A 17,817-nucleotide genomic window follows, 5' to 3' on the forward strand; every position below is an offset into this window, starting at 1 on the left:
GATGGGATCTTTGATCCAAGACACAACTTACATTTAACTAAACTGTTATTTTCTTTGTGCTCGACAAAAGAAAAGTAGTGACAATGTCTCCATGTTAACTTGTTAAGAAACTCGACTTCTGACTTCACCATGATGTCTTGTTAGTTGTTATGAGAGTAGCGTATGTGTGTGTGCGTGTGGCCCTTTAAGATATGACAGCATGTGAGGTGAGTGACGTCAGTGAGTGAGCGCAACAGTTAGTGTGTGCAGGTGCTCTAGCTTGGTGGATGGCTGCGTGTAAGACACCAATAAAGTCGCAAAGTTGCAACAAACCGCCGGCCTCCTCATTCACCCTCGAGTCCGGAGCTGTAAAGACCCACTGCCGGGTAAAGTGAAAGTTGTTAGCCCCGAAATACATAGGCCCTGGAGGAACGTCTCCCCTGCGCTCCGCTCCTCGGTCGAGGAAAGCACGCCTTTTCTTTTCCTTGTGAGACAGAAGGACGACACTTCTTCTGTTTCTAGCCGATACTACATTAAAAAATAACGTAAAATAACGCAGTAACGCATCATGTAGTAACGGTAATTGAGTTACTGAATATAAAAAATAACGCGTTAGATTACTAGTTACCGCCGAAACTAACGGCGTTACAGTAACGCGTTACTTTGTAACGCGTTAGTCCCAACACTGATTATTAGGGTGATAACTTGGTGTGTGTTGCAGCAATTCTTGCTTTCTGATTTGCAGGAGAGAAAAAAAAATAAGTCATACAATATTTTCAGATGGCAAATAATTACAACATTGAATACGATAAGGGATCTGAATTTAAGTGATGTGGGGCAACTCGGGGAAGATGATGATGATAAATGTAATTTCTATGTTTCATACTAACATATTTCTGTGTATTACATTATGTTTTGTTTGTTATAAAAATAATATTTTGTGACCGGCTTTGTCAAATATGATATTAATTGAAAATCATACTGTATGTGGAAATTGATATTTGTCAAAACAAAAATTAAAAAAATTATTTGTTCAGAAAGACCAATGAAAGCTCAAGTTTCAAGTAATTGGAATTTTCTGTCAATTATTTAGTGGTTCAAACTTTACAGGGTTAAATATCTGCTTGACTTATGATCAGAGGTGGGTAGTAACGCGCTACATTTACTCCGTTACATCTACTTGAGTAACTTTTGGGATAAATTGTACTTCTAAGAGTAGTTTTAATGCAACATACTTATACTTTTACTTAAGTATGTTTAGAGAGAAGGAACGCTACTTTTACTCCGCTACTTTTACTCCGCTACTTTTACTCCGCTATTTTTATCTACATTCAGCTCGCTACTCGCTACTAATTTTTATCGATCTGTTAATGCACGCTTTGTTTGTTGTGGTCTGTCAGACAGACCTTCAAGGTGCCTGCCTTACTGGTGACGTTTCACTTCGTTCCACCAATCAGATGCAGTCACTGGTGACGTTGGACCAATCAAACAGAGCCAGGTGGTCACATGACCTGACTTAAACAAGTGGAAAAACTTATTGGGGTGTTACCATTTAGTGGTCAATTGTACGGAATGTGTACTGTACTGTGCAATCTACTAATAAAAGTTCCAATCAATCAATCAAAAGTGTGAAGGAAAAAAGATACTGTTTTATTTCAACCGTACATCCCGTCAAAAGCCTAAAGACTGACCGCACATGAGGACGTTCCTGTCTTCACAATAAAAGTGCCGCTCCATCGCGCCTGTGCTTTCAAAACAAGAGTCTCCGAAAGCCAGCGCAAACAAGCTAGCAAGCTACGGAGTTTGACGCCAATATATTTCTTTTAAAGTGTATAAAAACTAATATGGAAGCTGGACAAATAAGATGCCAAAAACCCACCACTTTCATGTGGATTAGACAGAAAGGAGGAACTTTTCTTCTCCTCCATTTGAAAACGTGGACGTTATCATCACGACTGTCTGATTACAATCAACGCAAGTCATCAGAATCAGGTAATACACCAACTTATATTCTAGTCTTCATTAAAGAAAGGAATCTATATGTTAAACATGCATGTATATTCATTAAAACACCTTTAACATGTAAACAAAAACAGCAAAATAAATACATATAAATTATATACTGTATATATCAATGTACCGGTATATGTATGTATATATATGTATATATATATATATATATATATATATATATATATAATATGAGTGTGTATGTTACTCATCAGTTACTCAGTACTTGAGTAGTTTTTTCACAACATACTTTTTACTTTTACTCAAGTAAATATTTGGGTGACTACTCCTTACTTTTACTTGAGTAATAAATCTCTAAAGTAACAGTACTCTTGAGTACAATTTCTGGCTACTCTACCCACCTCTGCTTATGATTAGTTTTTACAGCATATTACTGTAAATTGAAAAAAAAAAACAGGTTTTTTTACCGTCAAATTTTGTCGATAGAGATGCCAGTTTTTTTTCTGTAAAATCTATGGTTACTTTTAAGGTGTACCACTATGAATGGAAAAACGGCAACACATTTTTTTACGGTAAAAAAATGGCAGCTCAGTTCCCAGAATTCAAATATAAAAAAAACAGTAGTATTGTTTTTCTAGTTACTGTAGTATGTTGTAAAAACCACCATACATTTCACAGTAAAATTCTGGTGACGAAGCTGCCACTTTTTTTCCCGTTAAAAAAAAAAAGTGGTACTCTATTTCCATTTACATGTTGTATAAAACCCCAATGTATGTTTTACAGTAAAATTGTGGTGACTGAGTGGCCACTTTCTTACTGAAAAATCTACAGATTTTTTTTTACAGTGTATGTAAAAAAATAAATAAATAATCAAATGCATATATTATTTGCTGTTACATGCGGGTCTCTGAGGGCAGCCATAACTGCGATGTGGCCTTCAATGAAAACAAGTTTGACACCACAGTATTAGATGAAGGTTAATCCGATATATATATATTTTTAATATCGAACAGATGTTGGCTCTGGACACTCCAACTTGTTATAAAATACAACATTAAAAAAAGCTATGGTACAAACAAAACAGAAATGAGTTGGCCACATGAAAGTTTAATTGACAGTTTTTTACCCATAGAATAGTTTTAATACATCACGCAATTGTTCTGATGGGATAAAAAAAACTTTTACCAACTGATTGAGGATCACAGAAGTGATACTTACAGGTCATAGGGACATAACTTCTTTGTGATGACGGTAAAAATGATCAGCTGCTGGTTGTCGAGCTCAGGGCTGGCATTTCCGGAAACATCCGTTCCCTGAGAAGTTCTCCTGCCTTTTCCTCTGACCTCAGCTCCTGTTCTGTTATCTGGGGGACAAAGAGGACGTGAAGACCAACGTCTTTAGCATACTTGGGCAATTTCATTACACTAAGAAATGTAAGCAAGGATATACAAGTCACATGGTGTCTTTTGTTTTAGAAAAAATGATCTTACCATGATAGGAATATATCCTAACACCTTCAGATGGCGAAGTTTAAGAGCCAGCAGGCCGCGGGGTGTAGATGAATTGAAGCAGAATGCAGAGGAACCTGGGCAAAGCACTGCAATTCTACAACAGCGCCAGGAATGTTTAATACTGAAGGTTTGTGATGAAGAGAACATTACTTCCCGTGGCTTACCTTTCGGTTTGTGAGCACGTTTCCTCGCTTTGGTTTGCCACGGGTTTGCTTATCACAGCATCTGAAAGTCAACACAGGAACAAAAGCTTGCTATTCAAGAATACATCACGTACTTATTAGCAAGCATACAGTCGTCAGTCAGAAGTTTACATACACTCATAACGAGCAGTAATATTGCCTATTGTGCAGGCTTTTTTTGTGTGTTTTTGTTAATTTTGCATCGGCTTTTTCAAAACGTTGCGGAAAAGTTTGCCATGCTTTAAACTGAAGTATTTATGAATTTGTTATCAATGTTTTGGAAAATATTGACGTTTCACTTGTTGTATACAAAAGTCAAAAAGTAGACACCAAAGGCCACTAAAAGCACATTACCAAATGACTGTACTGTGTTATTTAGAATAAAAACAAACACCACTGTAATCCACAGGTTGCACCAGGGCCACCCCTCCTTATACGCACTGTGGGGGGCCCCATTTATTATGTCAATTTATAAATGACAGCCCGCTTTATATGAAATTCTACTGGACACTTATTATCAGCCACTTACTGCTGCATCACTGATAATAGCAAAATTCATTTGATATTGTCTGTATCCGCAGTGCCCTGCAGCATTAATGCCCTGGTCTTGTAAAGCAGACATACTGGGTTTGATTTCCGGTGGGAGTTGTGGCCGGAAGGTTTGCAAATTTGTTTTAATTACGTTACATTTGTTATTTTACAATTAAACAAAAAATAATTAGATGCACAAATTCAATTTAATTGTGTTTTTGCATGTTGAGTTTATTTCAGTTAGTTTCCTGGCATAGACCACAAATTCAAACGGGTTCCAGTGTAATTTTCTGGACCATGGCACACTCAAATAACTTGTACATACACAGATAAAATGAACAGTCCATTGTCTGCATATGGACTGACAACCATAAAATGTGCAATTGTTTAATAATGGCTCCCAAATATTTCCCCAATTCTCCTTTTAGATTTTCACTGACTTCCCTGGACTGTCTCATTTTCCCGAGTAGCAGTCCATCCAATATGTGCTGTCAGACTATTTTTCTTCTTGTATGGTGCTGAAGAGAAGCTTCCAGTTAATAAATGGGTCTTGGCTTTGTCACGTTAAAAGACACTCTGGAACTTTTAGCACCACTTATAAAGTGGTTGAGGCAAAAGTCTCTCTACAGTATACACCGAATTTCCCCCAAAAATTGTCTCACAATTCAATATTTTGTTGGACCATCTTTAGCTCTGATCACAGCAAGCATTAGCTGTGGCATAGTTGTATTAAACCTTTGCAGTGTCACAACATTCATTTCTGGCCTGAGTTGCATACATTTTTCAAAAAGATATTGTATTATTGACAAGACGAGGAGAGATTTGGACGACAAAGCAAACTTTCCCTCACTGCGTAATGTCTATTTACTGTGGGACAAAAATGGTTCAAATATGTCTGGAAGAGACCAAAATAGGGATGGGCGATATGGCCTAAAACAGGGGTTCTAAACCTTTTTGACGTCAGGACCCACTCAAATATTAACCCTGAACTAGTAATCTTACTGTTGATTCAAGAATTATATCTAACCTATTTACAGTTTACAACCTTGTCAAATGATATGAAACCCTGTGTTAATCACAAAGATTATTAAACACATACACCTTAAGTATAGGTCAGGCTGATTAGAAATTACTAACCAAATATATTGCATAAGAAGGCACTCATAAATATACATACAATATTGTTGTTCTAAAATAAATAATTAATATGATTTTATAACGAAAATGACAATGAAATTTAAGTGCAGAGTAAAATACCGCTTCACCACTTTAGTCATAAGTTTCGCTCTTAAAAAACTTCTAACTTCAGCTCCAGACTTCTTCTGTTTCTTTGATATTGTCATTACTGCCACACATGGTGAAAAGGTGTATTACAACTGAGTACGGTACTGCTGCATCCCATACAGACCACAGATGAGAAACCGGTATCTTTTGGCAGTCCTCTAGGGGGCGCTCGCGGCCCAACAATGGCCCTCGGCCCTATGGTTAAGAAACACTGGCCTAAAATATATATCAATTATATTGCAGCTTCTTGCAATAACAATATATTATTTGGCATATAAATGATAATGGAAGCATTTCAAAACTTCTATGCGTTAACATATTACATTATTTCCAGTTGTATTATTTTTACAAAACTATTATTTAGCTACTTGCTAATTTACTGTTCATATCTGGTTACTTTCTGTTGTAACATGGTTCTAGGCACACTTCTGTGAAAATGTAATAAGCACATATTTTGTTGTTTGGATACTTAACATTAGTTTTGGGCGATACTGCAAATGTGGGTTATCGATTAGGGCTGTAAGGGTATTTTAAATATTGTGGAATTTCAGTTTCAAAATGCTAGCAATAATGCCATGGCATGTGACTGTATCAAACTAGAACTTGGAGTACTCTTGTACGTTTAGTTTTTTTCTGTAGCTAGTGAATGGGCCGGTCTGAGAAGAAAACATCTCCCATGATCCCCTGCGCAGTGAGTTTTTGAGCATTATGATGATGTTCAATGATCGTGCCTTTATTCTTAACATTCCTGTTACTTAATTTTAGCCACTATACCATTTCTTTTTTTTTTTTTTATTACCAAGGTTTCTTTGTTTTCTTTTAATACCGCAGTAATACCATACCTTGGCATTAATAGTGTGACAATATTGTACCATGAGATTTTGATATCGTTACATCCCTAGTACCGATCCCACCCAAGTAGTGACAGGGCAGTATTGGTCAAACCAATATTGACACGTAAAATCTTTCAGGACCATTAAATTATTACATTTTTGATCGCAACTGTGATCCAACAAAAACAGGATGGCGATTCAATAATATCAATACATTTTTTAAATTATTTTCTTATTCCCTTTTAATTCATACATCCATCCATCCATCCATTTTCTACCGCTTATTCCCTTCGGGGTCGCGGGGGGCGCTGGAGCCCATCTCAGACAGTACATTTATATTTAGATCAAAACATAACTAAACAAAAGCAAAAACTATTGGCTCTATTTCCTGAGTTTTTAAGTAAGAACAAAAACAATTTTGTGATATAAAAAAATATTGATCTAATCATTGGCGTATCAACCATATACTGATACTGTAGTATTGTTACGGTCGATATTTGTATCAAACCGCCTGCTTTGTGTACATTCAAGAACTCTAACTTAACAGTTAGCAGGGCTATTTTGTATTCACCTATGGTGTGTAGTGTAGCGCATTTACTGTAGCTATTCCTTATCCTCTATTCCTTTTAAGAAGCACATTTTATTTGCCGCCATGGAGACAAGGATTAGTGATTTAGAAGCTGCACTGTGGAGGGACATTAAAAGCTAGCTCGCTAGCAAGGACACGACATTGCACTGAGGATACTTGTCCCAATCATATTTGTGGGACACAGCTAAAATGTTTCATCAACATGCATTATCATGATATAGCCCATAATTCATATAACTTTCTGTTGTCAGGAGTGTATTTAACCTTCTGACTGCACTGCATTGACCCTTTTTAAGAGAATAAAATGCCTTCTCTAAAGTAATTTATATTAAGCAATAATGTTAATGCATCTTCTATTACCTATAAAGTAGAGGTTTTCCACCACCACCTTTTCTTGTACCGCTACATCTGCTTGGTCACACAACACCTGCTGAAGGAGCTGCAAGAGTTGCTGGTTGGGTGGTGGATCACTGAGTGTCACATCTCCCAACATAGATGGTGGCACACTTAGTGGCTGAGGGAGGACCGGCTGGTCCAAATGGAGACACAGGTGTACCACCTGAAACATATTTTCCTGTATCCTCTGCTGATACCCTACTGTAGAAAATTATAGATTGAGAAAATGACACCAACGATGTATTAACTGTGAGTGAGTTTAGGCCTAAACCTTGGCTTCTGAGGCCTTCCAGTGTGCTGTCCTGTAGGAGTTTCTCCAGTAGTGCAGGTGGGAAGTGGCCAAGAATGCAGAAATAATAACACGTCTTTAACAATTCAAAGGCAGACATCTTGGGCAGGTAGGATTCCAGAGCCTGGCTAATACTTTGCAGGAACCTACAACAGCACCAGGGGAGATATTTTTGTTAGACCACCTTTTGAAACCAATCCACAAGTAAATATCTGTAGCTGAAAGCCACAGTGCATTGTAGAAAATTAACACAAAAATGTGTTGCATCGTGCCAGAGGCTTTTGCATAGGCAGAAGAATTCAAATGTAAGACAGAACTTACAGCTCTCGGTTTTGTTGCAGGTCATAGTTAAGAAACGAGTACACCTTGAGGACACACACAAGGTCTATAAGCTTTAGTGCGTCTGGGTTGGTGATGACTTTCTCAGCAAATGCAGCCATCAAGGTTGTGGGACAAAAGGCCAGTTTCTCAAACTTGGACAGGATCACGATGACCTGAGAAGTGAGGAAATATGTGATCGTGCTATCAAGTGACCATAACATCCTATCAAAAAAATGTTATACACGAGCACAATTTTCAGCCATGCTGCGCTGTTAAAATACAGTTTTCCTCAGCAATAAAGAGATCAGACAAAAGCCAAAATTGTACGAAAATCAAAGCAATTTTCCCCATACGAAATAATGTAAAAATCTATTAATCCATTCCTGACTCCCAAACATATTAACACAAAACATATTTTAAAAGAATAATTGTAGTTTTAAATGTAGAAAACAATGTGAGGTACATACAAATGACAAATTAAATGGAATGATAAACAATAACATCCCTTTGACCTTTATTGAAAACTTTGCGGCGATGAGCGGCGAGGGCAGATGGTAAGATGCCCCACAAGCGCCGCCACTGTACTTTGCTACGACTTCTTTCTTGAATTCAATGCCGTTTCTCACCTTCTTTATCAAAGTGCTAGTGCTTTCATTTCTTTCAATAAAGCAACAACACCTGTGTGCTCACACGACTTTGTTTTTATCAGCTGGTGCAATCACGCGCTTGCGCTAGATGGAGCTTTACGGCACACCACGTCACATTGTCGTGACTAGGGATGTGAAGTGAAGTGAATTATATTTATATAGCGTTTTTTCTCTAGTGACTCAACGCGCTTTACATAGTGAAACCCAATATCTAAGTTACATTTAAACCAGTGTGGGTGGCACTGGGAGCAGGTGGGTAAAGTGTCTTGCCCAAGGACACAACAGCAGTGACTAGGATGGCGGAAGCGGGGATCGAACCCAGAACCCTCAAGTTGCTGGCACGGCCACTCTACCAACCGAGCTATACCGCCCATGCACATTAAAAATGTTCAAGTCGATACTGATACAGATAAATTATCGGTCTTGAGAAGTAGTGAGTGTTTTGTATCTATTATTTTTTAAATTTAGATTCCCCCCACAGCAGACGATGGCCTGAGCACCAAAGAGGTTGAAATGGTGTTTTTGTTTTGTTGTTTGTCTATGCATAGTGCAATCGTATGTTTGCAACATGTTTTAGTTACTGCAAATTTTGTGTTTTGTTGTGTTTTACTTCTGTAGCCGTAGAAATGTTGCCTCTGAAGTGGCAGCTTGCTGCATCAGCTCTGTGCTCCTTTAATGACTTTTATGCCCTTGTGTTCTTTATATCTCCCTCGTTTCATACCAAGATGGCGCCGCAGATGGCCCCCACTGTACTGCGCGCTCTCCTTGTCATTGAGTTTTTCCTTGTTTCTTGCATTGAACAAACTTAAATTCCTTGTGTTACATACTTGGCTGATCAGGATGATTGTGATTCTGCACATCTCTCAATGTGGTTGGCTTTAGAGGAGCTTCTTTAGCAGCACACACATCTTTGTAGGCTTTCCAAAACACTGTCGTAGAACTGCTGGCATTTGAGCCTCATAAGGTTTGAGGTGTTAAAGCTCAATGTTTTTCCCCTCCTAGCGGAATGTTTGCTAAACATTCTGTGCTTTTTTTGAAATGGTGAAGAAGTCCCTCATTATCGACACCATTTGTTTGTTTACAATGAGCTAAGGGGACCTTTGCGACCTCTTACGAGATAAGAGAGAAGGAGTCAACCCACCTACAGCACAGTGCGGGTTATCTCACTTCATTGCTGTACTTTTATTTCATTTAATTGTATTTATTGGAGCTAGTCTAACACTTCTTGATTCATCTGTATAATGATCTGTACAATATCGGCCCGGTATTTGTCTGTCTGATATTTAAAGTGCACACCTAGTCGTGACTACACAACCCCATAGCATTATGCTACATCTCGCAACTATCTTTGGCCCCCGGAGTGGGGTATTTTGTAGTCGTACTCCATAAAAAAAAGCACGGGGGTTGATTCATGTTGTTCCAAGGAATAATAAGCGAGCAGACGTACTAGTTTGTTAAGCGCAATGTTTGGCCGTACGATAACCGCCAACTTTTGGCGAAAAATTTCAATTGTGATGCAGTACCTCTGTTTGGGACCATATGTCTCCTGTGGAGGTGACGTAGTCCGAGATGCCTGTAAGCAGGGTCAAGTCTCTGTAGAGCAACTGTTGGAACGACTGCAGCAGTTTTAGCAGTCTGTTAAATGGCATTCCATTGAGGTGTTCTATGAACACAACATGAGAAGAAAGAGTAAAACAGATCAATCAAAAGCAAGATGTTACATTTCTTTTTTGTGATCTCAATTGGAATTATATAACACTTAATAGTACCTGTGATTGTTTTACAGCAGATTTGCAGCAGTGGTTTGGAAAAGAAGCCGATCTGGGCCATAGTGTAGATCATGTGATGCGTGCTGGCGAGGCTGAACTGGTCTGTCATTGATAAGGCCTTTTTCTGAAAGTTTTATTGATTAGTGTTAACATTTATCATATATACTGCTGGAAGTACAATTGCACTTAGACTAGCAGCAAATTGTACTTATTTATTAAAAAATGTCTTCGTGCATACAGTAGCTACAAACTAACAAAAGCAGGGGGATCAAATACTTATTTTTCCCCATTGTAAGTCCCATAGCTATTTGTATCCATATTAATAAATGATTAGAGGAAAGGTAGATTTGTATCCATATTAATAAATGATTAGAGGAAAGGTGGGGGAAATAAATGCATCAAAATGCAACATAATCTTTGTTGACTAATCAACAAAAATCAGTGACAACTCAGAAAAAAAGTTGTTTGTCAGCTCAGACTAAGTACGGAATGGTAGTAACAGGGAAACAAACCTCCAGTTTTCGTTTGAGGTCAAGCGATATATCTTTACCCAAGAGCCGCATCAATGTGTGGAGTGCCAAAACAGTTGATATACGGGGAAGACGGGCCTCAATTGCCAACCTGGAGCGACAAATTAGAGTGGGAATGACTGACATGATCTGAAAAAGTATCACTAACACACATTATCACGTATTTCTAACTCAAACTTATGAGATAAAACCACATCATTACTTGATCCACTGTTGATTTTCTCAGCATATCCCCTTTGTTAAGACGAACAGTCCATCATTTTTTATGGTAGGTTTATTTTAACAGTTAGTGACAGAATATTAACCAAAACAGAAGGTAAGAAGTAGGTAACGGCGTATACGTTTCCATCTACAGGCTTAAACCATGCATTGAGCATGCATTAAGTTGTCCTTGATCAATTCTGGATGCACTGCACAGCTACATTAGTCCCGTTTCGTAATTAAAAATTAGTGCTTTCTAAGGCTGAAACGACGCGTCGACATAGTCGACGTCATCGGTTACGTAAATACGTTGACGCCGTTTTTGTGCGTCGACGCGTCGCATATTTACGTCACACTACCGTCATGGCGGAGCGCAAAGCAGACGATGCGAGCGAGGGGAAAAAAGCACGCCAAAAGTCGTCAAAAGTGTGGGAGTATTTCAATAAACGGCCTAATAATGTTGTAGCGGCGAACAGCTGTCTCGTCAGCTGACGCGCGAGCTCGCAACCGTGGCTGCTTAGCAACCAGCCAAACCCCACTTAATACAATTATATTTTATCTTAGAGCACATCCACATCCCTATTCACCTTGGCAAGCCCAGGAAATGTATATAATTGGGCATTATTTCGGTCAGTCGGCTTATATGATCAGAGCCGATCGGTTTACGTTCACGCGCAGGTATAACGCGGCGCGCTCCCGTCTCATCTGCTGTTGCGCGAGCCCGGTAATTAGATAGCTGTGTCAAATCAAGGAGTACAAAAGACGCCAGCGCAGAGTGGAAAAAGGTTTAGTTCATCACAGATAACCCAGAGTTGTGCCAAAAGTGTACCAAAACCAAAAGCTGAACGGACAGCCGGTAAGACTTTATTTCTCTTTGTGGGTGTGGCGCACCTGTTGCGCTGGTGAGATGTGGGGATTCGGGGGAGTTGTGTGCATGTAGCGTGCTTAGTCTGGAGGCTAAATACACACGGTGTTTGTGTAACTGTTGTTTAGTAAGGAAGTGTTGATATTCTTTGCTTAGTTTGATAAATGTTGGAGCAGTTTGCTTCATCAGGATGGTGAAGTCGCTCAACTTAAAGTGTTGGATTTAACTGTGTTGGATCATTGGCTGCTGGTGAGGACATAGAAAAAGGGGCATTTTTCTACCAGTAGTCAGCGTTTAAGATTGAGTGTTTCACTGCTAAATTAATAATATATTTATATTGAATATGGATTTTAAATATGTATCTATAAATAGGTGGTTAATTGGTTAGGTATTTATGTATTTACATATTGGGTTTTCTGCTGCATTTATCTATTGTGTTTCTGGGTTTAAATGTATTTTATATGTATCTTGGTGCATTTATGTTGAGACAATTTATTTAAAATCTGTTTTAACTTAAAAGGGAAAAGATGTGTCCATTTTCTTGCACTTGTTTAATGGTTAAGAGTTTGATAGCCTAATTAATAATTGTAAATTATGGGATTGATAATTGATTGATTTTTTACAGCATGTTAATCATGTGGTGTTTTGTCCTTAAAGGTTTTTCACCTACTAAAGAAGCTAAAGGCTACTAAAGAAGCTAAAGGCTACTAAAGACAGCTAATGACAGCTAAAGAAACTAAAGTCTACTAACACTGCTAAAGACTGCTAAAAAGACTAAAGAAGAAAAAAGAAGCTGTTTCTTCGTTGGAAAAACTGTTGCAAACTAAAGGAAAATAAAAGGAAAAAGTAACTACGGTCTGGTCTTTTGAGTGAAATCCAGAAGCCACATTCAGCATTGGTACATCCCTTCAAGTGTGGGATAAGCACAGCGAAAAAAGCAAAACACTTGACAGTTGTTGTATGCACACTGCGTCGAGCGAAAATGGCCTATAATAGCAGCACAACGGCTATGAACGAACATTTGAAAAGAAAACACCCGACAGCGTTCTTGCCATCATCATCAACTAGTCAATCATCCGCGTGAGTATATGTTGTCATCATTACACAAAAACATGAATGTGTCATTTGTATCTGCGTTGTAAATTCATAAACTAAAACACTGTTTCGCTCTGAGAGGCGCGTTTGGCGTGCCTGTTCAGTGTTTATAAAGACGCGCTCTTCTTTAACGCTAACGTTAATTAGTAGTGCAAATACCTTTTACAACATTAACAGTTACATATACTATGTACAAACGAACAATTAACTTTCACTTTAATCATACTATCATTGTTGTGTTATTAAGCAAAATAAGCAATACTTTTACTTTTGTTGAAATGTTTACACTGTTACAGAATATTTCGTTTTGCAATTTTTTGTATTGGATGTTTATCTTTATTTTTGCACATTTTAAAGCAAAATAAGCAATACTTTTACTTTTGAAATGCTTATACTATTGCAGAATATTAAGATTTGCACTGGATGTTTACTTTTATATTTGCACATTAAAAAGCAAATAAGCTACTTTTAATTTTGTTAAATGTTAAAAATTTTAAATGTTTACATTGTTACAGAATATATTGTCATGTTGTTGTCAATGTTGACTGAGTGGCCATACTTTTTTTTTTGTAAATAAAAGTCACGCCTTTTGAAAAAACTGGCCTAAATTTATTTTTTCATCTTCATTTTAAATACAAAAATAATCTGTAAAAGGAAAAATAATCTATAGATTAATCGAAAAAATAATCTATAGATTAATCGATAGAAAAATAATCATTAGCTGCAGCCTTAGTGCTTTCAAAATTCAATACATTTAAATCATACTTGCCAACCCTCCCGATTTTTACTGTAGACTCCCGAATTTCAGTGCCCCTCCCGAAAATCTCCCGGGGCAACCATTCTCCCGATTTTCACCCGGACAATAATATTGAGGGCGTGCCTTAAAGGCACTGCCTTTAACGTCCTCTACAACCTGTCGTCGCGTCCGCTTTTTCTCCATACAAACAGCGTGCCGGCCCACTCAGATGTTGTATGCGGCTTCTACAGACACACGTAAGTGACTGCAAGACATACTTGATCAATAGCCATACAGGTCACACTGAGGGTGGCCGTATAAACCACTTTAACACTGTTACAAATATGCTCCACACTGTGAACCCACACCAAACAAGAATGACAAACACATTTCGGGAGAACATCCGCATTGTAACACAACATAAACACAACAGAACAAATACCCAAAATCCCTTGCAGCCCTAACTCTTCCGGGCTACAGTATACACCCCCGCTACCACCAAACCCCCCCCCCTCTCCAGAATTCGGAGGTCTCAAGGTTGGCAAGTATGATTTAAATGCGAGACGTAAGTTTATGCTTTTGTTTCGAATAAAGACACTATATTTTTAAGACCTTTAGTAGTCATATTTAACAAATTTTAAGGCCTTAAATTCAAATTATGGGATTTGAGATATTTTAAGACCCCGCAGGTACCCTGGTAATAAGTACAATACTAACAGTAAAAATTAGGAATGTTCCAATCAGGGCTTTATGCTGCTCATCTACAAGTGAAATTAGCCGATACCTACTGATACCAATCATATGTATTACTTTATTTTTCGGACTATAAGTCGCTACTTTTTTCCTACGCTTTGAACCCTGAGGCTTATAAAACAGTGCGGTCTTGTATTCAACAAATAGTTTTCAACACTGACAGAGACACTGAAAATGTGTTGTTTGTGCTGTGGGTTGAAAATGTACTTCCTGTTTCGTGCCTTGAAGCCAAATGATATCCTGTTTCGTCCACAGTGTTTCTTATTAAAAGGATTCTTTTTCACTCCAAGCAATGTTTGTAAGTTTTATAATATAACAAACAATTCATATTTACTAAACCGTCCCATGTGTGGTGTCTATAGAAGTGTTTTCATGCAAATGTATACAAGCTATTGTAATGTAATCAAGCTAGCATCATTAACATTAACGAATATGCTAAGACATTTCCCAGGGTCTGTGTTGGTATAATTAACTTACAATAGAATTTTTCTTGTATTGTTTCAGCTTTGTGAATTCACCAAAATGTCATCGTAGAGTTATTGAGTCTGTTTGGAGAGCGAGTCTCCGCAGCTAATGGATCCATGACGATGGCTTCTGTTTTGTTTGATTATCCGTTTTGCCGGAAACATTTAAGGTATGTGAACATTTACAAAATCGTTCTTACCGGTATATAGCTGCGGTTTTCCAGTGCAACTAATATATGTAAACATATCTATTTCTTCTAAAATTTGGAAGGTGCAGCTTGAATACCGATACTTTATAGCCCGTAAAGTACGGTAACTGTACATTTTTAAATTTATGGTAAGTGCTATTGACCATATTAATAAAATACTTCCTTATCCCCTTCATCTGTGTGTAATATGTTCAGCATTATCCTCCAGTGATAAAAACGCTTCAGAATAATACTTAAGTTAGGAAGAAATGCAGTTTATTTTCCGTAATGAAGAGGATTATTATTAGTTTAGAGGAGCGGCTCCACACTCTGTATGAACACACAAAAATAGCTGCTAGCAGCTTGTCAGCCGTGGGGCGAAAAATAAATAGTGTCAACCAGAGGGATTAGCATTTTTGATCGACAATGGCGATCCTACACTTTTTCAAAAAAATTGTCCGAAACTGATCGGTGGACTCTAATAATAATAATAATAATAACTGGGATTTATATAGCGCTTTTCTAAGTACCCAAAGTCGCTTTACATGTAGAACCCATCATTCGTTCACACCTGGTGGTGGTAAGCTACTTTCATAGCCACAGCTGCCCTGGGGGAGACTGACGGAAGCGTGGCTGCAATTTGCGCCAACGGCCCCTCCGACCACCACCTATCATTCATCATTCAATTCACCGGTGTGAGTGGCACCGGGGGCAAAGGGTGAAGTGTCCCGCCCAAGGACACAACGGCAGCGATTTTTGGATGGTAAGAGGCGGGGAGCGAACCTGCAACCCTCAGGTTTCTGGCATGGTTGCTCTACCCACTACGCCATGCCGCCCCTGACTCTAGCATTAACACTTTGTAGGTCTCAACAAAAGATAAGACTGACACATACAACTTTATGGCTAAAGACTACTACTTGTCAACACACCTAGGACAAACTGAAATGAATGCATACTTGCAAATGAGACTTAGAAATGTAAGAAGACAAGATATTGGACAACAACTTGTCAGCACGGTTATTATCAGCTCAGTGGTAAAGTAAAACAAATGAGAAATTAACATTTATTACCACATTAACACACCCAAAAAGTACAAAAATTGGCACTGTTGAGTACCCGTATCGATACCCAAGTATCAGGAATTGGTACTGTATTGGTTCAAATGTGAAACTTTACCTATCCCTACTAGCTGGTTGTGTATTCTTTTTTAATAGAATACGTTGTATATAAAACATTTTATGATGTTTACTAGAATTTCAGACATTCCAATTATTGGATATTAACCCATTAAAGGCTTCCCATGGATACCCTGACCTAAGTTATACAATTAAGGACTGTTCACGTCCTTGGAAAGGTATTTAAGAAATTAGCAGGGGATGAAATAATTGTACATGAGTTACTTGATATGTCTAACCTCATGCCATATTTCAGTGCATCAACGTTGGGCCTGCTCTCCATGCGTTCCAGAACGGCGGCCAAAACTGAAAAGCTTTTCTCATCGAAGTCATTTAACTTTTCCTGTTAATGGAAAAACAAAAAAAAAGAATTTAACACAAAAAAAATAGAGCTTTGTTTGTGTTTTATCTACCTGGCATGTACGGAGATACATCTGGACCACACGGCTATGCTGGGGCACACCCAGTTTTACCAGCGCCAGCAGGGAGTAAGCAAGGTTTTCACTTGGTTCGGACCCCACATTGGTCATGGCGTTCTGCAGCAGTGTCTCAAATCCCGGATGTTCAAACATCAGCTGGAGCTCACAGCGCTGCTGCTCCTTAGACAACTTCTTTACGCTGTTCCACATACTCATTAAGGAGTTGCTGATTCGTCCAGGTGTGTTATGGCCGGCGAGGTCAAGCACATCCGATGGGGATCCACACTGTTTCAGTTCCTCAAAGAAAAGGGAAATCTTCATTGTTTGGCTTGAGGGAGACTGAAGCTCAGAGGCCCTCACCAATGGATCGGAGAGATGCTCCTTTCGCTCCAGTCCCAAACTGGAACCTTGGGAGTGGAACCTCTCTGCACTTTTTAAACTTGCAACCATTCGTGTTTGAATATGTCCTGCTGTGCCATGAACGTGTAACTGCTGACTCCGCAACGACGAGGTCTTGGCTGAAGCTGACACCAACGTGTATTGTTGCCATTTCGAGATGCAGAAGTGAAAGGTCCGCTTCATGACTTCCTGTGTGACGTCACTCACAACTGTACTTTAATTATTTTTTGGTACTAATGACACATTATCACCTTGACTTCAGATGCTGTTAAATTACCAATATCAGTGACACACACATATATTTATCTAGTAAGATAGTTTTATGTTTAGCTTTTGTCTATCGACAGTAATACATGCACTAACTTGAGCAAGGTCAACAAGCTGCCTCTATTTAGTGTACTATGGAGACATACTAGCCAACGCTTGGAACAGCGGCCTACCTTGACACTCTAACCTCAACCCTTGTCTAAAAGTGTTCCCGAATCGGTATTGGATGTCGCTTCAGTGATAAAACAACGCGCTAGTGAGCCAATGTTTGTAAATAAGGCCTAACGTCAAAGGTAGCATAGCACATGTGAAGGAGTACTTGCAGCGTGGGTCACGTAACAGCCTTCTTCTGTTTACTGGTGGTCGGTTGACTTTATTGGGCACATTACTGCCCCCTTTTGAAAAGGAGTGGCACTATCATGC

General features: G+C 38.6%; 1 protein-coding gene across 4 annotated transcripts; it reads right to left on the reverse strand.

Annotated features, from left to right (window-relative positions):
- Window positions 1-3,037: 3,037 nt before the first annotated feature.
- fastkd2 (FAST kinase domains 2) lies at window positions 3,038-17,781 on the reverse strand. 4 transcript variants are annotated; one of them, XM_061985107.2, is made up of 12 exons: window positions 17,089-17,781; window positions 16,723-17,025; window positions 16,549-16,652; window positions 10,815-10,923; window positions 10,303-10,426; window positions 10,057-10,196; window positions 7,887-8,059; window positions 7,548-7,711; window positions 7,241-7,477; window positions 3,626-3,686; window positions 3,441-3,555; window positions 3,038-3,313 (listed from the first exon to the last, which is right to left on the reverse strand). In XM_061985107.2, exons 1-12 carry the CDS (start codon window positions 17,308-17,310, stop codon window positions 3,212-3,214), a joined length of 1,854 nt encoding a protein of 617 aa, XP_061841091.1. In that variant the 5' UTR covers window positions 17,311-17,781; the 3' UTR covers window positions 3,038-3,211. The 4 variants fall into 4 exon arrangements, with proteins under 4 accessions (XP_061841091.1, XP_061841090.1, XP_061841089.1 ...); XM_061985106.2 differs by having other exon boundaries at window positions 16,723-17,043; XM_061985105.2 differs by having other exon boundaries at window positions 7,241-7,474; window positions 16,723-17,781.
- Window positions 17,782-17,817: the final 36 nt, after the last annotated feature.

The sequence above is a fragment of the Nerophis lumbriciformis genome, linkage group LG23, assembly GCF_033978685.3.
Source record: "Nerophis lumbriciformis linkage group LG23, RoL_Nlum_v2.1, whole genome shotgun sequence".
NCBI classification, from domain to species: domain Eukaryota; kingdom Metazoa; phylum Chordata; class Actinopteri; order Syngnathiformes; family Syngnathidae; genus Nerophis; species Nerophis lumbriciformis.

Bases quoted from the DNA above. Each gene is read 5' to 3' on its own strand.
- fastkd2 (XM_061985103.2), bottom strand. From the start codon at position 17,310: ATGAAGCGGACCTTTCACTTCTGCATCTCGAAATGGCAACAATACACG. The intron at 10,924-16,548 runs GTTAGACATATC...TTGTCGCTCCAG, and splicing joins GCACTGAAATATGGCATGAG to GTTGGCAATTGAGGCCCGTC. The intron at 3,556-3,625 runs GTAAGCCACGGG...GCGCTGTTGTAG, and splicing joins ACGTGCTCACAAACCGAAAG to AATTGCAGTGCTTTGCCCAG.